We start from the raw sequence: 25,038 nt of genomic DNA, 5'->3' as shown, positions 1-25,038 counted from the left end.
TGCCTCCAGAGTGTCGTGACTCCCAGTCCACATTATCCTGGGACTTGGGAGTTTGGTAGTTTACCCGGAATAACAATCCAACTTCATCGTCTGTCCACTAGAATGTCCGTGTCCTCCCATTGTTTACGTTCATAAGATATTGTTCTCTGGGCGCATGTGTGTGTGGTTTCATTACATAAACAAACAGTAGATAGACTTCTGAAATGAAAATGCAAATAATTATGCGTTTTTTCTTGAAAACGGAGCCTGAAACAGAAAGTGGAGAGTATAACGGTGTGTAGACAACAGCAAATTCCAAAAAATTACACGTCACACCCAAATTACAGAGTTGACTAATGGCCATTCAAAAGCGCCAAAGAGATTTTTATAGGATATACAGGAAATAAATAAATCATATAAGAAAATGCGAAACATAAGGATTCAGGTTTTCTGCCAGTTAAAGCTATTTTTTGATTACTATTCCACAATATTATCAAGGAAATGCTGAAGTTTTCACAATTCACAACAGTATCTGACGTCTGTTTTATGTACGACGTCTGTATGATGAACTAATCACCAACTTTCCCCCAAAAATTGTAGAAAATATATGTGGTTTGTGCAGTTTAGAGCAGGCGACGTGCAGACCATGGGCCGTATGTTGGACCAGTTCATGTGAAATGAACCACATAACCAAAATCAGGTCACATTAGCTGGACTTAAACCAAAATGGCAAAATCCACAAGCTTTCATTGCAGACTAATTTACTTGAAGCAGGCGTGACAACAAGTGCAGCTCATCAGGGTGAAAAGTGTCTCGGCTTATTAAATGTCAGTAGAAATCACATCAGTCAGTGTCTTTAGTTCACCTCCTTTATCTTTAATCTGTTTTTCTAACATCGTTTTCTCTGAGTCTCATGATTAGAAATATGTAAAACAAAGGAAAAAAGACCAAGTATTTGCATAAGTTAGCCATTGAAGGCTGTTTTTTGTTATTGTGCTTGTCAAGCTCAGCTCAATGCTGTGAAAAATATCTGATTAGGATTAAAATAGAAAGTAAAAAAGAAAAAAAAAACATGACGAGGAGCTTGCAAATGAGAAAACACCAATTTACAATACAACGCTGAGGGCATGCTGGTGGTATCACAGCTAATTTCAGATTCTAACTGAGGTGAAACGGAAGAGCGAGTTATCGCAAAAAGTTTACTTTTCTTTTTCCTGCTGTTGAAACGTGAGACATTAACCAGAATACAACAAATAATATGTTTAGCAATAACATGTGTATCCCCCTGAAAGGTGCATCATTCCTAAATATGCTTATCTAAATATGGTATCCTAAATATGATATTTTGTTTATTCTTTCATCCTTTTGTTGACTTCCTCTAATGAATGAATGGTTGAAAATAGTTTTTCTACACTGCCACCTAGTGGCTAAAGAGAACTGCACTTTAATTTTTATTTGGAGCCAATAATTTTATCACTCCTTCCTCACAGAAAGAGTCCAGGTTTGAGGGACTTTCTGTGTGTAATCTCACTGTACAAATATCATCAGGTTCATGAGATGTATATATATTTTTTTTACTTATCATACAGTATCACAAAATATCCTGATGTAGTTGATTGTAACTCTTGTACTATGACACTTGCATGTACTTATGTATTGTACAATGAGATAAACAGCGACAGCAGTAATGCTGATGTTATTGCTCGACAGAAATAAATAAATAATTGAATTAAAATTATACTAAGGACCCTCCAACCAGAAGAAGTGACCTCAGAACAAACAGAAATACTTTCTTTCGAATTTATTTTTGATGTGAGATGAGCAGAATACCATGGAGCTTATGATATTTTATTCAATTCATCATTATTTATTTGGCAGCAAATATAACACAATCATTTCAAGGCAGTATTAAAGAGAAAAAGAAACAATTCCACAAACAGACGAGACGGCGGAAAGGAAAAACTCCTTTTAACAGGATTTGAACTGCTTTTTGGATTTGAATTTTATCAAGAATTAAATCCTTGCCCTTTTTAGAAATAATTTTTTACATTAGCCATAATCCTTCTACTTATTAAACTATCAGGGTAAGTTTCAGTATATTGAAACAAGAAAAAATAATGCTCAATACAGTAGCAGCAATCCTGCAAAAAACGTCATTTAATATGCAAATGACAAAAAGCCTAAGTTCCTTTTCTTCAAAATGTTGCTTTAAAATACTTCCAATACTCACTGCTAATACAAATTGTTACTGCCGATACTTTACTGGATGATACAAGCAGTCCCAGTATTGTTTTACCAGGCGAACGTCCGGGCCACAGGCCACAGCTGAGCGATCTAAGCTGCTGTGACATCAGTTCACCCCCCCATATGACACCTCCCAGGTCCAGTTAGCCTCCTAAAACCCTGCTCCCCCTCCGGCTCCTCCACCCCGGGTTAACGCGCTCTGCCACCGCCCGGCCTTGGCCTCCTCAACCCCGAGGTATGAAAGGTTAATTTTCCGAGTGAGCTGCTCCTGTCAGACGCATTAACCTACTGATTCACAAACACGGACGCGGGTGTGCGTTGCCATGTACACAACTGCAGGCAGTGTCTTGATGTGGCTCATGTTCACAGTGACTCATTCTCAGACATGGAGTCTGTCAGAAGGCCTCGGTGAGCTCCGGCTTCACTTGTGCCGCTGCCCGGCTTCAACTGAACACAAATCGACTGCGTACACACTCAACCAGAGTTTTACTTTAATGTTGCAGCAGCAGTGTGTGTAGTTTGAATCTATCAGAGGAAGTGAATCCTATTCTTAGTGGACCAATGAAGAGTTTTCGCCCCTTGTTATCAAAACACTACGAAATTGTAATATATATTTATAATTAGACCGTACATAAAGAGATTAAATCTTGTGTTTTCATGCCACTTTTTTGAGGCACATTGAAATGAGCAACTATTATTATCGTATCTTTAAGCATCTTGTGTGCAGCATTACGTATATAAACAAAGCGGATTGAACTGAACATGCAAACTCCACACAGAAAGTCCCAGTCTGTATTTGAACCCATGCCTTTCCAACCGCTGCTCTTTGTGACCAAAGGCCGATATAGAAGAGGTACAGAGGATTTAAAAATGAACCAATAAGCCAGAGGGCTGATATGAAAACCAAGACGACATGAGATCAGTGGCACGAGAGGTAGATTAGTGAGTAAATATATATAAATATCAAGAACTGATGGCAACAACCAAGGAAAGAACCTCCATGATAACGAGATAATTTGTGAACGCAGTTCATTTGAAAAAAAGATGAGAGGTGAGAAAATGGGTTTGATGCAGGACAAAACAATATTTTGAATTCTACTAATTGCTTAACAAAAATATTGAACAGAGACAAGGAACTGACCGTAACGTGTTACTGGTAACGTGACAGGTGTTAGTCCAGCTTTTCCTTTCAGCTTTTCCAAAGTAAGCAGCTAACTTAATTTCTGTCTCTTGTTTGTGGGCTGGTTGTTTATTGATGCACTCATCAGCGTGTTGATTTATATGAAGTTAGAATTCCTCACTTTTGTTTCAAAGCAACATCAAAGAAGTAAAGAGAAGTACAGACCAAGACGTGTCATTCTCTTGGAAGATAATCATATGGTTGTTTTTTTTTTATAAAGTTACACAACTCATAGTTATTGCTATATAGACACACTTAATGGAAGTTTCAAATCTGAAAGTCAAGGCTATTAGTGTGTGTGTGTGTGTGTGTGTGTGTGTGTGTGTGTGTGTGTGTGTGTGTGTGTGTGTGTGTGTGTGTGTGTGTGTGTGTGTGTGTGTGTGTGTGTGTGTGTGTGTGTGTGTGTGTGTGTGTGTGTGTGTGTGTGTGTGTGTGTGTGTGTGTGTGTGTGTGGCCACACCCCTGGCTGTTGTCAGCTGTGCCTTATTATCTTCCTCCTCCCCGTGTGTATTTAGAGTCCATGCCATCCGCAGGCTTGTCTGCATTGGTTTGTCTGGGATCTCTTTTCTGGTTCCAGCCTGTGCAGCTCCATCCTTTGTTGTGCTTTTCTCTTTGTGTGTTTTTTTTTTATTTTTTTCAAATGGACCTCAGTTGTTTTTGTACTTTTTGTTTTTGCTTTGTTTTGAAAACTGTTGTGAAAGATTGCTTCATCTTCCAAGTCCCAATTCAACTCAACCCGATAGAACATCTGCACTCACAAATCAAGATTACATGCACGTTCATTGTTTCGTCACCAAAGCACAGTGCCTGATGCAGTTTAGACTTTATAGCTTTCTGTTTCTGTGCCTGCAAAAGGAAATCTTTGCCCTCTACATGCACTCGCCATGTGGGAGGATGTAGATTTACTGTAAGGCGCTGCTATGTATGCACCGCTTTATGTGGGAAAATCTTTCCCTTTACATGCTAATTTCATCAAGGCTGATAAAGAAGGCCTAATGAAAGCACTAACGATTGTCCCTGAGAGGAATAGAGCGCCAGTATAGAATATCCATCTTTGTTCTCCATCTAATAAATCCTGACAGTGGCCTCACTGACCTTACCTTGATAGCCTCCCATGATGCAACCATTCATTCATAGCTGGAGAGCTTTGAAATGTGTTTTGATAGAGCTGCACTTCTATGGGTGAGAAAATAAATGAGATGCAGCTCATCACATTTGACAGAGTTCTTTGGATGTTACGGCGAAGACAAGAAAAAAAAAAAGAGTGTTTTTGTGTGTGTTTTTTCCCCTCCCCCTCTGAGGCGTCAGAAAACCTCCAGCGAGCCTGGAGGTGATTTGATGTCTCAGTGCGGGAGCTTTTAGCAGGACAGACACTCACCAACATGCTGCCTTCTCACATGTAATGCACCCCAAGTGTGGCTTTTAAAAGGCTGCATCCGCCCACAGCTCAAATCACCAACCTAAATATATTTGTCAGTTTAAACCAGAACCAAGTCTGTGAGGCATGAACATTAGCAGCATCAGCCCCCACCCCCTCAGTAAGAGACCATTTTGGAGCTACTCAGCTCTCAAAAAACAACCGCTGTGCACAGGTGATCGTGTTTCTGAGCTGGTGACTCCACCTCCTCCAAAATGTGAGATAAACAAATTTAATCACCGTGAAGTTTCATAGAAATTAAGTTTCAGTTTAACTTCAAAATGCATTATAAAGCTCATATACGTATGTATATATATATATGTGTATATATATTGTATATAAAGTGTGAACAGGCACCAAAGCGCCTCCACTCCACTTCCTGAGGTGGTCATCTGACCACACAGGTTTTGTAGTGTGTCGGATGTGTCGCATCACGGATGCGTCCCGGGACGGTGTCGTCGCGGGAAAATATGGAATATGTAAATGTCCTGAGTGCGCGTCATGTTTTCCTTGAATAGTTCCTTCTGCTCATGCGTCTGTAAACAAACATGGCGGACCCGTAGTGGTATGACTTGCGGTCCATATTCTAGATTTATCATCCATATTGTTAGTTTAATAGTTGAGTTCGGATGTGGTTCACATTCAGCCCAATTTCATCTTCAGTCGGCCAGACTGATCAAATAGTGACAGAATGACCTTTAAATTTAAACATTCAGGTTTTTTTTTTGTTGTTGTGACGAAAACAAAGCATTGATTTCTGTACATTTACCAGATAGTATTGTGTGTTAATCCACCGGTGGGCCGGATCTGTGTTAAACAAAACGCACAAAAAGAATCTCGTAACCAGACTTGCCAGATTTTGTCAAACATAGTTAAAAAAAGATGTAAAAACTGTGGCCCGTTTCTCTTGGCTCTGCATGAGGGGAGGAAAACATTGATATTCTGCACCGCTCCCCTTCCCTCTGCCAGCCAAGGTCACCGGCTCGGATGAGTCAGCATCACGAACCCCGCCGTCACACTCTACTTCTTCCCTCTCCTCGCGACAATCAGCTCTCTGCCGGTCTTTCTCTCCACTATTTCCTAATTCTTTTCTCTCCCCCATCTGCGCTGCCGGCCACTTTCTCTGCTCTCAGCCTCTCCTTCTGTCCTTGATTCCAACCCTTTTCACGGCTTCACTCCCCTCTCCGTCCTCACTTCTCCGTTCACACGGGGATTGCATTTCTTGAAATTCAGAAAGGGACAAGGTAGACTCAGAGACGAATCCAGCACTGACCTCAATTCTCAGCTCGCTCCTTCCACTTGCATTGGCTCTTTTCACGTCAGAGGAGCTTCAAAGAGCTGCGGGAAAGGCAGGGGACTGGTCGCCTGGTGAACATCAGAGGACATCTAGAAATACTCACCACCGCCTGAAAAATGTGTCAGCGCGTGTTGGTGTGATCCAGAGTCAGTCGCAGGAAAAGCACGGAGGGGAATCTTTCTGCTGCAGTCAACCACTTTTCACACTGGTTTTCACACACTGGACGTGTCACAGCAGCAGTTATCGTGTTGGAGGTCAAGGGAGGCTTCGGGGAGAGGAAGCAAGGTCGGCCTCAAAGTTAAGACCGGACATGACTTCACATCACGTAGATTTTGCGTTTTCTCTGTTTTATATTAAAAATGCACTGAAGTGTTGTGGTGTGGAAACCTCACCTGTCTGCTGGGTTTTTCGTGTGGATTCCCACGAGCCACTCACACGGGGTGACGAGCAGGTGCTGTCTTTCCAGAGGACGGTGTGAAGTTTATTGTGCTCAGATTAGTAAATATACTCTGAAGTCTACAGATGTAATCCACTGTGACAGGAATAATTGAAATATATCACCACAGATCCCACTTTTTTTAAAGGACGAGTACCTGTACTAATCCTTAGCTACTTGCAGATACCGAGTACTGATATGAGTACTTATTAAATACCATAAAGCCTAATTCATACCTTTTTTTTAATCTATTCATTTCGGGCATATTTTATTTCATACATGTGTGCAATCACATATGTAAATCGATATCCATATAGTCCGTATATACACACATAAATATCCATATCAACATCCTTTGATGACAATGTAAATAAATTATTAGCGTCTGAAAATACATTCAGAGAAAACAGATTATTTAAAATTAAGTATGCACACACACACCACACTTACAAACGTACATACACACATGTATGTGTGTGTTTATATATATATATATATATATACAGTGGTATTTTGGATCCTAGTTTATATTCCCACTGAGATCTTGGAGCATTTTAATTTCACTGTTCCAGATGTAAACCTGCTGCAGACTTTGAGCTGCATTGAAAGCAACATAAAGGTGAGGTACCATCTTGTTGATATAATTATTGTACCTGGCATTCTATTGCAAAACTCACCGTGCAAAATGCATGCATGCAAACATGATTTCAAACCCTGATGATTTTCTTCTATTTCATATATGAGAGATAATGGAGCTCGTCACGCTTTCATTTGAGAGAAAAATAATAAGATCGATCCGTGTGACTAACAGCATTCTGCATTTTCTCATAACTGAGGATTAGTGTGGCCAGCCTTTCTGAGAGGACAATGAATGTTTTATTACACAGCATCGTCTCATTTCTACAGACCTTTTCATGGAGCAGAAGAAAGAGAGCGAGGGAGTGCAATTATTTAGCAGGCTCTGATTTTGAGGCTGAATCAATCGAGTTTTATTACCAACATTTTACTTCCAGAGAGGATGATGGTGAACAAGTCAAGGCAGAAATACAACGTCTGACTTTACAGCTCGCCCTGCGACAAGAATACTCCCGTACTCAATTAGGACCTCTAAATCTACCTCTTTGTTGTCATTACACATTACCGAATTACATTCTGATGTATTTATACAAAAACAGTGTTTTATTATTGTTGCTTCCTGAGATCAGCTGAATTTCGAAATATAGAAAGATGTATAAGGATACTAGGAACCGTGAGCGAGAACATTGCAGGCACTGACTGATGAGGAACAATCATTTTTATCTGGATGCATCTGAAAACTCTAATTTATTCCCGGATGGCGGAGGAAGTGTAAAAGCAAGACACTTTTATCCAAATTACTATATAGCTTTATCATTAAGCTGGAGAATCTTTTTGATGAGAAATATATTGATATAAAGGTCTTTTTGCACTGTGGTGATGAAAAAAATGTCAGCAAAAATGTAAAATAATCAGCTTGAAATATTTTTCAATACAATATTACCAGTCATTCAGTGTAAAGTATTTCTACAATTCCATGGAAAATAAGTCTCTTATTTCCTCAGAAGGCTTTCTGTGCAGAATTAGCATGTTCTCCTGCGACTCCATCCTACTGTGTATCCTGAAGATATGTTTGTGAGATTAATTACACTCAGAATTGCCCACATGATTGTCGGCCTGACTCTCTTCTATTTATTTTGTTTGCCTTGTGATGAATTTGTGATCTAAACTTGCTCTTCGCCCCAAAGCGGAGATTCACTTTAGAAGGATACAACTCTAAATTGGAAAGAGAGACGCCCACATCATTAAGGCCTTGTTTACAAGACAACTTCTTCAAGTGAAAACCGAGAACTTTTGTTGAGTTTTGGTCCAAATTAGGGACGTCCCGATCACACTTTTTTGCCCCCGATACCGATCCGATTTTTCAGAATTGAGTATCGGCCGATACCGATACTTTCCCGATCCGATACTCACATTGCTTTTGCAAATATACTCAATAGTCTATTTTTGGAGCAACTAAGATGTCTGAAGCTAAAAGCACCATTGGCAGAAGCTTTGTTGAGCTAGAAATTATTGTAAAACTCACTTATTGAATAAAAATTCTTCTCTTTCTCTTTAGTTGTTGTTGTAAACTGAGGGTACATCCACACGACGAAAAAACGATCTTTTGTTCTCCCTGGCCTTCTCCCAAAAAACTCCCGTCCACACCTCACTATGAACACGGCTCAACACGAGGCTTCAGGGCATGTAGTGCACATGCCAGGCCTTTAGGGGCGCTGTGACTCACCAAACACAATCAAAAAGCAGAAGAAGACAGACCACATAGAACTTTAGAAGTAGACTTCTGCACATAAACACATAAACCACTGTATATAACTCTAGTTTTATAGGTCTATGGCCACGCTCCGCCTGCTTCTAGCAGATTGTTGTGGTTATTAGGTGACGTTGCGGACCGCGTTTTTTTTTTTTTTTTTTTTTTTTAGATCGGCGGGGTGATCAGCTGGATTTGCCGATCCCCGATCACTCACAAATCACTAATATCGGCCGAATCCGATCCGATATCTACCGATCGGATCGGGACATCCCTAGTTCAAATAGCCAAATGAAGCTTCATGAACCACTGTCTTTGTTTTCTGAAGCCACTAGATGGCGCTGTCTGTTCAACAAATGCTTGAAACCACACTTCATTGCCAGTCTTTGGGACTCTCCATCTGGTGGAGTCAGAAAACAAAGAAAGTTCTTCATTTGGCCGTCACTAGTTTTGGGGGTCGATTTACAAAACAACGGCAAAATTACAGCTCTCAAAAAGAATTCTGCTGCACACGTGCGAGTAGATGGACAATAAGAAGTGTTCATCTACTCCCATTGTTAATGTTTATAGCGTATTGTTCTCCGTGTGCATGTATGTGTGGTTTCATTACAAAAAACAAACGGCACCCAATAATGGCACAAACATATAAACTACATTGTTTTCTGTGTTTCTGTTGTTTCCTTGTAAATGAACGTAGTTTTGAAATCATTGTTGCGCAAACGCAAAACTTTTCCCAAAATGAAATTGCAAAAACAATGCCTTGGACTTGAAATGTTGAGTTAGAAATTGCGGCTCAACTGGACGCCTGCAGTTGCAGCTCATTCCTCCTGCGGATGTCGCGCTCTCTTTGCTGCTGCGTGACCACTGGTGCTGTGAGAGGGGATTGGCATGAATTTCATTTTCATATTTTCAAAAAGCTCAAAAGCCACACAAATCCCAAACCGCGGGTGAGGGCGTGAAGGTCGGCGCAGTCTCACGTTTGAGTAATGGTGTCAGTTATCGTCGCAATCAGATTCCCCCATGTGATCAATAAGTACACTCAGACCGTCGGGAGAAGGGTGAGCGAAGGGTGATTGTGTGAGGCGGGGAACCGTGAATCTTAATTCTAAGACCGAGGCTCTCGAAAGCCATCAGGAGGCACAGAGGATTGAATCATTGCTCCCGCTATTAGCATAAATGCAGGCGGCGAGGTCGGCGAGTGGGGGTGAGGAGGAACCGGAGCCTCGGGTCTTAGGGATCAATGTGTGTGTATAATGCTGACGATACACGCTGGAGGATCTGGAGGAGCTCAGCCCCATGGGGCTTTCATGGTAATGCCTGTTTCAGGAGGTGACAGCAGCATCACAGCTCTCTCTCTCTCTCTCTCTCTCTCTCTCTCTCTCTCGGGAGCTCAGCGCTTTGAGACGATGAATTCCCTAAAAAGGTCATGCCACAATTTGAGATTCAATTTAGACTGTTTACCTTGCTTTATGCATTTCAAATTGAATTTTACATCATCCGTGCAGGACTCATCTAAATTCAGCGATGCAGAATTGGCTATTCCTTTTTAATAAAGTAAACAGGCTGGTTAATGACGACGAAGGGAAAGTTGATGACCTACTTGAGAAACTTTTTTTCACCGTCTCTCAACAGCTCGATGGAATTCAGACGCTGAAGGCGAAGATTCTACTTGGGTTTTTGATTTCCAGTAGTGTTTTACTATAAACAACCCCCCGGACCATGTTTTCGCTTCAGTTGCAGCCTTCAAATACTTTTTCTGAAGCACATGGGGATGGATGGGCCATTTGGCTCGTGGGTTCTTCGATAGCAAGGAACAGTATGCTTGTATTAAAAGAAAGACGGTGTGTCGGCTGAATGCTGTACAGGGGTGGGCAGCTACTTTTCCCAAATGGCCACATGAAATATTTGCACTACTATTGAGGGTGGAGACATACGTTGGCTTGAGTTTTGCTCAATATGAAGCATCTCTTGGTTAATATGATTTTTATGAGCTGCTGTTGCTCCGTGTCACATTTTCTTTCTCAGTAAAATCAGAATTACATTTTCCCAAGTACGTCAATAAGTAATTAAAAACTATATTTTTCATAAACCATCTTTTGTTCCACCTTGAAACATTTCTTTTGTGAGGTAACAATTGCTAGAAACCAACCAATAATGTAATAACTTTTTTATGATATTAAAGACAATATTAGCAGTAATTTTCATTTGATTTTAGATTTCCTGGTGACAACCTGAGGCCCTGTCAAGCAGAGCTAAAGAGCTTCATCACCCTCCTCAGCCATGTTACGGAAGCTATTACGGAAAATGGAAATTAGAGTTGAAAATTGATGAGATTCTCTCAAACATGCAGGAGCTTCTGTTTCCTGGATTAAAAAAAAAACTGCTTTGTCCATGAGGAGATTTCATTGGAGACTTAAAATAGAATTGTCTTATTAATTTATGTATCTGTAGAGAAATAATGACTGTGAGATTACACTGGGACTGACTGACGATACTGGTGGTACCCGACCGTTGCCTTGAGGGACCTAAATTTTAACCGTAGTAAACGACCCCCCACCTCCAGTATTAAGTATTGAAGGAACCTCATAACACACTACATGAAATACAGTTTCTTAGTTATATTCTGTAATGATGAGTTCCCTTTGTTGGAGGATAAACTGTTTGGGTTTAATCTCCGTCGTGGGGTGTTTGGTGTTCTGGTGCCGCTTCTACTTTAGTTTTTTTTGTTTTTCACCAATAAATAAATAAATAGAATAAAATAGAATATATTCACTGGGTCCAAAGTGTCCAGCAGCTCACAATATAGTAATCATATTAATAATCATTCACAGTTATATCATTACAGCAATTAGATATAAATAAATAATTAAGATATAATAAAAACAAGGGATTCAGTAATGAGTTAAACAAGTAAATAAAATATCTTTAAAATAATCGCGGTGACACAGGTCGCTTAGAAGTTACACACAAAGATGTTGAAGCTATTCTGTGTAACTGTCTTGGTCAATTTTCCACATGATGTAGATCTCTTGAACAGAAGAACGAGTTCATAGAGTGAATTCATAAGAGCTCTACAAGAGCCGGATATAAAGGAATCTGTTAATTAGGTGACCTGTTAATTGGCTCCAGCATGAAGACGTGTTAGGAGTCACATCCCAGGTATGTAAAAGTGTATAAATAGCAAATGAAAATGGAGTGAGAAGAATGTGTGATAAAGTAAACCAGCAACACAAACAACGAAGAAGTCAAAGAAGCAAACTTCCAACTGCAACATGGCGACTAACAGCTTTGCCCTGAAACTGACGTGGACATTCAGTTGTTTCTCACGTGATTTTAGAAGAAGCTTCTTCAAAATGTGGAGACCGTCGTCTCATCACGCGTCTTTGCCATTGAAGACATTCCTATTCTAAAGGGGCAGATGCAGGAATCTGGTTCATTAGACCAACAATGTATTCTCATGAGTCACTCGTGTTTTGATCTTTTCAGGAGCAGTTCTTATTTGAGCTCTGCAAAAAGTTTTTACAAATTTCTGTCGCATCTGACAGGGAGAAAAGTGCTTTCAAGTTTCCCTACCTGGCAGAACAAAGTGAAACAGCAGCAGCAGCAAACATGAAGCCGGATGTCATCAATGTCGTTAGGCAGGGAATCATTTGTGTGAAAATGAACTCACACGACCTCGGCCAGTGGATTGATTGGCATGCGAGGTGAGAGAGCTCTAATAGCACAAAACTTTGAGCGGCGCTCATTTAAATACCCTATTTTTTCCCCTCGAAGCACTGTTTTTGGGTAAACCGAAGGAGGGAGTTGATGCTGTCAATTTCAGAACGATGAATGGAAGAAACTTGCCAAAATGAGTCGTTGAGTCATCAGACCCGGAGGAACCGGAGCCATCCCAGATGAAACACCAGCACTCAATCTATATTTAACAGCAGCAGAGGCTGAGGCATATGGCTCCGATAGATTGTGTTCGTAGTAAGATTCATCAAATGATTTGGATTCAACGCTGCAGCGTAAAAGCTGATGTCGAGCATTCTGGCTGCTGTGGTTATTGACAGCTGTTGTTTGTTTTAGCGATTTTTGGGTAGATCTTTTCCAATTATCGACTAAAATGTGTGACTGTTTTTCATCGCCTGCCTCTCACTCCTGAGGGCAGTTCTTCAAGGGTTTGATTATTCAAAGAAAAGCCCTCCAAACTCCGAAAGCACAAACACTCAATGTGTTTATCAGCACAATGAAAGTAAATCAACTGAAGATGAATGTGTCGGAGGTACATTTGATGTTTTATGGCGTTGATGGGGCCCATTGAAATGGCGATTGAGAAGACATGTCCCATTGTCTCTCAAGTGTGATTCGAGGAATACTGATGCTGTATGTATAATGGATTTCTTGAGAATTATTCAAAAGAGAATGTTTTCCATGAGTGAGATTTCTACCCTATATTTTGCCTCTCGTCGAAGGAAAAAGAAGATAAAAACAACCCTGCATTGATACCTTTGTCTCTTTCTCCCTCACAAATGCATTTAATGAGCTGTCTGGCAGGGTATATTTAGCTATTTCCCTTTAATATAAGCTCATGCAAAGATCAAAAAGCCAGACACAGCTTTAAAAAAAAAAAAAAAAAAGCCCTGGTGTAAGATTATGCCTTCTGAGTACTGTCTAATACCTTATTGATCCCTCTAGAAGGAAAAAAACCCAAAAAACTCTGATTCTTCTACAGCAGTGGATCAGTTAGTTTTTTATAGAGCCAGGTGCTTCAAGCAATCAGATGTGCAGTAATTTCCTGAAGGACACTTCTGCAGTGTCGTGACTGAGGCTGAGACCTTGAATTGATAACGTGACCTCAGCACAGACACAAGCCCCGCGTCCACATGTTGACTGACTATTTCAGGAAATCCATCAAAAGATTCTCTAGTTTACTCTTTTTGTGGAGCTGCTTGAATGTTAGCACTCACTTCACAGACCTCGAGCCCGGGCCTTTATGAGTGGATCTTGCATTTTCTTAAAGTGTGTATGACCTCCCACAAGTCCGGGCTTCATGAATGAAACCCTGTGACGGACAACTGAGCTGCGCAGGGTCGACTCTGATTTGTTTCCCCATCGTCGGCTGGAGTTGACTCCGCTTCTCATCTTCTGAAGCAGTTTGCAGGTTTAGAAGATGCATGGACAGATCGTTCCCTCGGTGTTGCATGGCTCGATTTGTGCGCTAAGTCGTCTGGTGTTGGAGTTTTTACGCTGCCGCAGTGTCACCTTCATGACCTGTTACTGCTGCCACTCAGGAGTAATTGCTCATGAAGTTCTGCGATTGCTCTACCAACGTGCCTCCTCGGGATGGGAAAGCTGATACGATGAGACAAAGGACGCTGTTGGACCTATAGTCTTTACAAAGCTAATCATCATGATGATTGTCATGAAAGTGACGACGTCAGTGATATTAAACCGGTGAGAACATGAGCTTTGAGTATTGATTTTGAAATTTGTTTAATTGTTCATTCTGGCACTATAAAATGTTTCTGCAATTATTTGTTCACTGCCGTACTTTATAGTGCTATTTGTTAAACTGACATTGCTTTTTCACTGCACATTCAAAATAGAGACAAAGAAACCCCCAGAGTGTGTGTGCATGAACGCTTTGCCTTGTCCCTGACGTCAACCTCAGGGGTGATAAATGTGTTCTGTCCCTGTGCATTCGTAGCCAAGGCCGGACTCTGTGTGGCTGTCCTCCAATGATAATGGTTGAGGAAGGGTGATAAAGCACAAGAATGATGCACCTCAAGCTGATTTATTTTTTTCCCCCTCAGCGATTCAGTGGACGAGGGAGGACGGACGCTTTACATCTTAAAAGTGTTCATCCACTTTTTCTTCTTGAAAAGTCTGCCTGCCTTTCAGTCATCTTTGCCAAATCCTTTAAACGTTGGCATGATCATTAATTTCCACCTCTTCTTCTATCACTGGTGCATCCATGTTTGATTGAGGACTATAATTATCTTTCTTTTCCATTAGTTCCAGTTGATTTACTGATAAATGTAAATGTCTACATTAAATCTATGATAAAACTGCTATAGAATTGCTATTGCAACAATACATCATCCTAACCGGTCTCACAAGGGTCGAACTCCAGCTCATGTTCCCTATTAGTGAGTCCAACAATCCAATAATGAAATGAAATGTCCGCCCCAACCCAGTTGTCCCTGTACAAATTATTTTTTCATATTTTTTGCTTAAAACAGAAACGTCAGATGGCTTGGCCTCTATCTTTTCTCACATCAAAGCAACATTACAGTTTCAAAACCAACCACGTTGGCGTTCTTTCACAATGAGAGGATCAGGGTGGTCATGAAGTGAGGCGTCTTCACGTGGCTTGGCTGACAGTTCGATCCCCATCTCATCCTGTCCAAGGTGCTTCTGCAAACCAGTATTCCTCCCAATGGAGTGTGAGCACCTTGCATGGCAGCCGTCAACCGTGGTGTGTGTGTGTGTGTGTGTGTGTGTGTGTGTGTGTGTGTGTGTGTGTGTGTGTGTGTGTGTGTGTGTGTGTGTGTGTGTGTGTGTGTGTGTGTGACCGTTTGTCTCTCTGTGTTTACCTTGTTCTCTATCATCACAGAAACGTATTCCTCACACGATCATCCAACCTTTTCACGCTGTTCATGCCTTGAATCTTCAATCTCCCAGATCATGGTGTCCTGGCAGCTACGTGAGACGACTGTTTATTGACCCTCCACTCCACAAAGTGCTTGTAGCTTTTGAGCTTCTTTGATATTTGCTGCAACGTGTGAAACAAAGGAAAACATTTTAAGATGGCGGTGATGGCAGGAGAGCACTTCTCTGACCCTTCGCATGTGTCAGCGGAGCCAAACCGACCCCATGATAAATATTTTTCAACGGATTCAGTGAGACCTGAAGAGACCGATGCTATTTCACCTTTTTATTTTTTGGGAGTAAATATGTTTGACGTGGTTGTTTTTTTTGGTTTCCCTTCATGTATCAGCTGGCAAAGCTTTCTGACGGGGGAAAATAAAACAGAAATTATGATGATCTATTGTGTACAACTCTTGTTTGCACTGCGGTGAGATAACAGTAATTTAAAGGGCAGATATTTAGCAAATCTTTCAGTAAGCGCGCCGTATTTACTTTAAGCACTGGTGCACATCTTACTGAATTTCTATTTAATATTTATCATCCAAAACACAAAAAAATCAGTGTGCAATAAATTTGATAGTTAATAAATGCTGCAACATTTACTTATTACATATTACATATGAGCACGTTGCATGAAAAGAATAAGCCCATCTTTGCATTTCCCCAACAACTCACAGTTTTCCTTCGTCCATTTCAGTCTAAAATAACATTTCTCTCCTGTCACTCCAAGCAGTGCAGACAGTCTCCAGAAACGAACATGATTTTCTCTTCTTCTCTCCCTGAAAGTGTTGTGAGAGCTCTCCAAGGACAGCTGTGTTCCACAGACCCGACCGCTCTCCTTCATAAAGTCAATATTCAGCACGAGCACAAGCAGCCCGGTGTGAAAATGACTCAGGGCTGCAGTCAACAAAGAAGCTGACACGGATTAAAAAAAAAAAAACCCTGTGTAGGAGCAGAAACGCATCTTTTACAGCTTCGCAAAACACGACCTTGACTTCTGCACAAACTTTTCAGAAGTTAGTGGGATATTTTGTCACTTTTTAAACGCCCACGCTGACACTCGGTTTTATTTACCTCAGCAGGTCAAACGGTCGAGGCAAATATTAAAGCCGTGTGACGCACGTGCAGTGAACATCATTACTGAACCCAAACCCTCTAAAATATACTGACTACAACAAAATATTACTGTGACGACAATGTCCTTATAGTCAACATAGAACCCTAGATGAACATACCTGTTGTTTTTATCGTGTTTTTTTTTATAGAAAGCTGTCAATATTTGTCCTAATGATCTTTTTTTTTTTTTTTGTCTGTTTACTGGCCTGGTGAGAACTGTATGTCCTCCCCTACCTGTGTCCTCCTCCTCCTGTGACCTATGCCATCTACATATACACCATGTGTCCAAATATTGCAAGAACAAAACATATTTAAATAAACTAAACAACCTGCCAACAATGAATTTAAATGGTTCCTACAATTTCTTCAGCATTGAACTTCTCTCTGTTCTGGGGAACTTCGTCTTTCACCTCCTCATGTTTGACAAAAACATGATAAAGTTATGGAGCGTAAAACTACTTTATACTTCCAATAAATAAAGGTAAGGTATTCAGTTAAATGGCTGTTTCCTGGTTACAAACTAAAGTGATGAAAAAAAACAACATATTTGTGTGGCGCAAGTTACCCGTCTAACTTCTTGATCAAAATTGACATTTTGACTTCAGATTAGAAAAAATTCTTTTTTTTTTTTTACTCGCTTGAGAAAATGAGCTTCATGCAGAGCTACAAGTAACTATACCAGCAAAATACCTTGAATCTTATGAGGACACTGGAAATCAGGGCAGCAGCTATTTCCAGTGTGATCTCTCTCTGCCCCGTCCTCCTGCCCTGGGGGTTCCCTCGGTGGTCCCTCCGCTGGGTTTTGGACCACCGTCCTGCCCAGTCTGGGGCAGGAAGCTGATGAAGACGGTTTGCCTGGCTGGTATATGCTGGGGGGGGGGGATTGAGGCAAGGTCCCGGCAGTCAGCAGCCGTGGGACTGCTGAGGCGTGGTGACAGATGGGTGAGCGGGAACACAGAGGGCTGGCCCTGCTGAGTGCTCTCTCCTATCACTATTTATTTTTCCTGCAGTGTCTCCTGTTTGCTCTTTGTCTATTCTCTGATCTGTTCTTTGTCTTCATCTATTTTTCCCTTATATTTTTCTACCGCTATGATCCGCCCTCTCTTTATTACTCCAGGATTGGTTTCATATTTCCATCAGACCCCTGTTTACGTGACGGTTCAAGTGAAAATGCGTCGTTTTTGCGTTTTCGTTTCAGAAAAGTTTTCAACATTTTGAAAACGATGTCAGCTTATCCAAAAATGGCAGAAATGCTGGACGATTTCTAACCACTACATTACAACACTGTGCAGCAATATCTCCACTAATAATCAACACGTTTGTATTCGCTGTGTTTTGGATTGTGAAAATAAGAAGTTGTGCCATCAGTGATTCATCAAGCAAGGACTTTGTAACCGCAAAGATTCAAAGCTGTCATTTTCAGATGTGCAGCTGAAGGTCATGAAAGCATTGAAAACACTGATAATGTCCCCGTCTCCGTATGCTGAAGTGTCCTTGAGCAAGACACTGAACCTTAAACTGCTCCCAATGGATGGACAGAGCACCTTGACTATTGTAGCTGCCTCCATTGGTGTGTGAATGTGTCTAACAGTGTAAAGAACATTGAGGACTGCTCAAATAGGGAGAAGCACGATATAAGCGAAATCCATCGAAAATGTATTTATCTGTTTGCACTCCTTATTCTCAATAAGAAGACCCGGATTGATTCTGGCCGTTTGCATGTTCCAAGTGTCGTTTTCTCTCGCTTGTCTGGCTTTCTCCCACAGTTCAAAGATGTGTGTGTACGTGTGTGTGTGTGTTGTCTTTGCAAACATTAAAAAAAAATCCAACTGAACAAATCACCTCATCTCCAAAACATTTGTTGAAGGATGAGTTATTCGTTGTGTCCCCTCTAATTAAGCACTTTGAGGAGTGTTTTAGTGCTTTTCTAACCGTGGCTTGGACTCTCTCGGCTTTCACTCTGGAGCTTTCTCACCACACTGCACACACACACACACACACACACACACACACACACACACACACACACACACACACACACACACACACACACACACACACACACACACACACACACACTCCACAGCTGGCAGCGTTTCATGACACAGAGGCTTCGGGGACCAGAAGCCGTCTCAGACTTTTATACAGCAACTTTGTCAACAATCAGACGAGCTAATTAGCCTTGAGCATGAGGATTAGCCAGGCAGAGGTTTTGGAAGGGAAACAAAGAGAAACGGCAACATATGGAAATAAATGAGAATCAGTAACCAGGAGGTAAAACATCGTGAGTGCCGTGTTATGAAGGAGGCAGGCCCATGTGATATCGCATGTTTAAGTGGCTGATTTCATCTCATGGCTCCTTTTTGCCTGCCGTCATATTCACTAGGAAATAATGTTTTTTTCATCTTCATAAAGCTTCATAAAGTACAATTGGAGTTTTAGTGGAAAAATCTGTCTCAGCCACTTGTTGGGGATATTTCAAGATTTAGTTGTTTTGTACTTCACTTGTTTTACTGCAGCAATGAACACATTGATTTAACCATTAATATTAACACACAGAAAAATCACCTTTTTCCAGTAAAACTGATATTTTTAGGAGTGAAAGTGAGTTGAAATGCTAAATGACTCATTACATTAAATAAATATCTTCAGTACAGACTGACCCACAGTAGGTAAAGACAAGCACATGACTCATGAGAAAAAGCAATTTCTGTGTTCTTTTGACTGATTAAAGTCTCCAACCATACATCTTTTTGACTGGGCAGACTCCAGGCTCCACACTAATGGCTGCATAATGCAAATTATTTTACTGTATAGGTTACACTGACATGAAAAGTCTTAAGATAGATGGCCGTGATACATCAACATGACATAATGCCATGTGTCCAAAAGACCAACAAGCAAAGAGTTAGTGGGGGAAAAAAAAAACATTAATTAGCAGTCACCCTGCTCCATATGAAGACCGACCGGGGCTCGTCGTGGTGCATCAACATGGCTGGCTCAAACTGCCGCCAAGAACCTCAAGGTCAACTCTGTCTCATCAATTTCTCTGCTAAAGCAGATGGCTATGTCTTGGAGTTTTTTCCTCCAGAGAGTCTGCGAGGCTTCGGATTCAGCCGAAGCTCACACCGAAGTGGAGACGGAGCTTCTAATAATGAAGGGAAGTGTGCTCGTCCGAGGGCAGGGCAGGGTGCGCCCGGTGTGGTCCAGGAGGTCCACTTCTCATTAAAATCAATTTCTTTTCCTGCGGGTTGGAAATGAGCACGGAGTCACGGGTTCAGGACTTGCCGGACCGCCGTTGGTGCGCAGGCTTGTTTCCAGCCATTGAGCTGGAAAGAAGAGCTGAAAACCCTCTGGAGCGAGAACGAACGGGCAGAACTCCGTGTAAATGCAATCTGCAAAGGCACCGCGGGAGCAGCTCAACACGCAGGCTGACGCTCTGCATTAGTCTGTGCAACTTTCGGGGTTTCAACTTTGGCCTTTTAAGTTGTTGCCACTTAAAGGATGGGCAGTTTTGTTTTAAAGGCCTTTTCTGAACAATTGATCATCGGAGGATGTAGATTAGTTTCATGTTAAGAGTGAGGTTGAAGCTGCAGCTGAACACAATACTGCTTGAGGGGAAGTTTATGTGAATCCCTTCATGATGTCTGTGAGTCTTTACGTGCCTGAAGAGCTCAAAGTGACAGGATTTCACCGTTTCCCATGGTCTCAAGGCATATTGTTGGCCACCATTCTTGAATTGCTTCAACATTTTATTTCACTGTGGACAGAATTTCAATTTCCAATTTCAACGTCACTAGGACTGACCTGTAAAATAGTTCCATGGAAACCTTTCAATTTAAACTTCGAAGCTATTCTTTGTTGTGATGAAAATGTCAATATTTTCAACGATTACAGTAAAAGAGAGACTACAATCTCAACATAAAACCAATTTTAATGGAACTTTCTGGTGCAAGATACATTGAACTATTCACACAAAAAAAAGATTCTCCTATGGCTGTTCCATTATATATGTTTTTACAAACTCATACTGACAGCATGACTTTGAGGCTGATGGTGGTTTGAAAATGGTGTCATGTAAAACGGAGCCTTAGCCTCATTTGAGGGGTGATATAACATGACTTGACTACATGACTTGTGACTGATGAAGTGGCATTGCCTTCATGTGAGCGCTACACAAAGACACTGACAAAAAAAAAACTGTCTTCATGTCATTCAAGAGCAAAATTTATGGAGCAGCTTCTTCGGCTTTTTGACAACTCTGACAGTGTTGATGGTGAACATGGACATGCACAGATTTCATGATGATTTCCACAAGGCTTTTTTTTTTTCTTTCTATAAAATCTTTGTATTGTTGCTACTGTATGATAAATGTGAGCACTGCTATCCTCTCATTCTATGCATCCACACCTCAAGCCTAACGCCTCATCCAAGTCGGGGGAGGTCTCAGGGGTATTGGAACAGCGTAGAAACACTGGCCTCCTCCACATGAAACACTTCCATTGATGCCGGATACTCTACAAAGACAGAGTTATAGAAAAGAGTGAATGATGGCACTGCCTACCAAAACCTCACCAGTATAAACAAGCCTTTTATCTTTAATGACAATTAAAGCGCCATCAGTACATGTTTAAAGTTTACACTTAAGATACAATTCGATATGGGCAACCCAATGCTATAATTAAAAGATAAGGCCCTCAACGTTGAGCACCCCGCTGTCAGAAACATGGGCTGTAATCTCTTGACTACGTTCTTGATCTCCGAGCACATCGAAGTGGAGACGGGATATGAGATGAATGGCAGAACGAGCCTCTGTGTCTGTGTGTCGCGAGCCTTTGAACGGCTCTCCATGGCTTTTGTTCCGAGGTCTCGACCTGCTCTGCAAGTGGTTGCTTTGCATGAGGTTGTAAATTCCTGTTGGAGATATAAAAAAAAAAAAAAAGGGCAAGGCAGGCATCACAAAGACAAATCAAGACGATTCCTACTGAATTATTGCTGTGGCTTTTATCCCCAGCTCTTGTTCACGGTGCTCACCTCTTGTTCTCTTTTGTCTTCGGTTCGACCCGAGGGCAGGTTGTGCCCCTCTTTCATTGTCCTATGAATATTTAGATGCAAAAGAAGCACATCCAAATCATAGTTATTAAATGTGGTGCATCATTTTAATACTTGTGAGGAGTTAACGTCCATTTTGTTTGTCAATCTTTCTTCCAACAACAGGGGCCACCAAAGACATGGGCAAGATGCTGGGTGGTGAGGAGGAGAAGGACCCTGATGCTCAGAAAAAAGAGGAGGAAAGACAAGAAGCCCTGAGGCAACAAGAAGAGGAGAGGAAGGCCAAATATGCAAAAATGGAGTCGGAGAGAGAAAATATCCGACAGGGCATCAGGGATAAGGTAAAAATATTCCCACATTGTTCATTCTGAAGCCAAAAGGTCAATCAAGGCGGTATTGTCATTCAAGTATTTGCTGAAAGTGCTTGAAACACTTTAAGGACACGACCCTCTGGTTGAAATAAACACACACAAACAGTGCTATTACATTAATTTGTCGCCACATGTGAGTCTACAACAAACAATGATCTTACCCGTAATTTGCACCAGTAATACATATTTGAGGAAATCTAATCATCCCGATTCCAAATAAATTACAGAAAATTATATTTGTGTGTGTTTTTCCATTTCTTCTGCTTGTAAACTGAGAAGAAAAAAAATTTCTCCTCGAAAATATGTTTTTGCTTTTCGCTGGTAATTGCTCCCTCTTTACCAGGCTTGCTGGACCTTGTGTTGCTGCTATTTGGATTAGATATGTGTCACAAAAATTTGGTTTAACAGAATTAGCTAGGCAAGCCAACGTTTTCAAGCGAAATCACAAAACTTCTGTTGCGTTTTGAGGGTGTCCATTTACATGATAATGGTGCTCGAAGCCAACTGCAGTTTTTAAAAAATGTGCTTCTGCACATGCACAATACAGCTGTAATATTTAGCTGTTCTGCAGATGCACGAGTAGAAAACTGCAGTGGCGGCCCTACGGAGTGGACTATGTCTGTACTCCCATTTTTAATGTGTGGTTTCATTACAAAAAACAACCAACAGCCCTCACTAGTGGCCCAAAATGAAAACTACATGAAGGTTTTTGACAACTGACAATTGACCCAAATTGCATGAAATCTTCAGGGATGATTTGTCATCATCCAAAGACCAATCGATTAGATTTTGGGATCGATCAGCTCCTGGAGAGGTAAGGTCATGTCAGGGCTGCAGCGGGGAAGCTTCCGTTAACGGCCAGCTAGCACACCGCTAACTCCGCTCCGGAGCTCGCGGCGAATCTCTCAGTTCAGCAAGAATCCAGAAACCCCGATGTGAGCGCACTGACTGGGGAATGTGATGTCGCTATCTAACCGGCTAGTGTGCCAGTCTAACAGCTAACATACTAGCAATGCTAACTCAGTTCCGCAAGGAAATGTCGCGTTTGCGAGATTCTGCGCTCTATCGAGTGCCCGTTCTAGTTTTCACTGTTTCTGGCATTTCTGTGTAAACACACATTGCTTTAAAAACAGAAGTGAAACTTTGCACACAAATAACGCAAAAACGATGTGTTTTCACTTGAAATATTGAATATAAACGAGGTATCAGCCTCATTGTTGTGCCTTGTGTCTTCATGTCTTGTATTCCTTCATGTCCTGATTTTGGTTTCCACTCCGTGTGTTCAGTTTCTTTTTGCTCCACCCCATCTATGTCCTCCTCGCCTCCACTGATTACCCTTGATTGTTGCCTGGTGTGTCTCATCAAGCCCTGCCTCCCTGTGTGTATTTAAACCCCCAGTCTGCCCATGTGTCTTCTTGGTCTGTCTGTGTTTTTTAGTGTCTCAGCTTAGTTCTGTCCAATACGTTTACACGCTTGTGTTAACTTCACAAAAACAACGAAGTTTAATGTGTTTGTGTTGTCACAATGGTTTTGCCGTCATAATATCATGTGTGTTGAATTCCTTTTGGGTATGGAACCACACACCGACAAATTCAATGAGTAGGTGCTTCTCCAAACAACTCATCTTTGTAGCCTTAATGTTTTCAGACAGAACATAAAACAATATGAAACAAAAATTTAACAGAATTTCCGGCAGTTTTTCCTCTTTGCTCTTAGTTTGTTGTACAAAGTATAAAGAGAAGTGAAATATAAATGTAATTTATTTTGAAAATACCATTCTTGAAGCACTGTTATGCCCCCCCCCCCCCCCCCCCCCCCAAAAAAAAAAATTGCTAATCAAATGAGAAGATACTGTTGAAGATTGTATTTCTTTAAACAGTCTGAACTTTTTTTGGGGGGGGGGTCTATAAAAAAAACTCCCAGCACTAAATTTCACCATTTTAAAACTTCACAGGATTGCCTTACTGACCCTGCTTTTTTGTATCACCAGGACAATTTTTCCTTTGACAAAGTCATTGTTAATATTTTATTAGATGGGAATGAAATGTGAAATGATGGTATCAAAGCGTCTGCAGCCTGCAGTGACAGATTACTCCCGACCGCAGTAATAATGCATGGAATATCTAAGCACTCTTTAAGGGTTTTTGAAGCTGAATGTCAAGGTTTTCCATGTGTAGCCCTTGTACAACTGTCTCTGGAGCTTATAGATCAGCTCTGAATGCCACTTTTTTGGGGGTTTTGGTTCTCCATTGGAACACTTTTGGAGAAAGAAAGATGAGGGAGAGGGTGTAATATGACAGCATGTCTCTTAGAAGTGTTTGATTATAGAGAGTGGAGACGGGCTGACTAAGTGTGACTGCCTTCACTTCAACTGATGCAAGTCTTTGTCACAGTGGAACGAGCCTGAAAGAGAGAGACCGACTGTAAAAGACTTGAGACGGAGCGGCATGAAGGGAAAGCAGAGAGCACACAATGGGAACAGGAGAAAACACAGGAGAATCATCCATCAGTAAACATTGAGGGTTTTTTGTGGTTTTTTTTTAATTTTGCCATAAAGTTAGAAACATTTCTTTTGGTGTTGCATTAAACCTTCTGACACGTTTGTTCAGATAATGATGTTCAGAAGTGCTTCCAAACACTCAGCCAGTCAGGATGCCGTGTTACAACTTCACCACACTCTGCAGAAACATGTGCTTTATTCCTAACAACACCCTTTGGAGAAGCCCCATAACGCTCCATTCCCGCGCAGGGCAGCATCTTCCTGCAAAAAAATCTGCGAATCGTGATCCTTGTAGCTCTAATTATAACATAGCTGAAGGCACTAAATAAAGACTTAACAAAAATGGCGGAACAAAAACTGTGATTAAGGTGTAAATGGAATTGGGATTTGGTCAAAGAGCACAATACACACAATTTGCACAATAGAGCAAATTAGTTGTCACAACATTTTCAAGTGAAAACGCAAAACTGTGTGTCGGGGCTCG

At 41.2% G+C, this 25,038-nt stretch overlaps 1 protein-coding gene across 2 annotated transcripts in view; it reads left to right on the top strand.

The window, feature by feature from the left end:
• Positions 1–25,038, top strand: part of cplx1 (complexin 1) — a 52,781-nt gene that overhangs the window by 23,405 nt on the left and 4,338 nt on the right. For both annotated transcript variants that reach the window (XM_080465465.1, XM_080465464.1), the window contains exon 3: positions 21,849–22,024. In XM_080465465.1, the coding sequence (XP_080321591.1) occupies positions 21,849–22,024 (176 nt within the window). The remainder of the gene's footprint in view (positions 1–21,848; positions 22,025–25,038) is intronic.

Source organism: Lipophrys pholis (assembly GCF_963383615.2).
Source record: "Lipophrys pholis genome assembly, chromosome: 6".
NCBI classification, from domain to species: domain Eukaryota; kingdom Metazoa; phylum Chordata; class Actinopteri; order Blenniiformes; family Blenniidae; genus Lipophrys; species Lipophrys pholis.
Note: the sequence above shows the minus strand (reverse complement) of the source record. Positions and strands in the feature narration are given on the sequence as shown.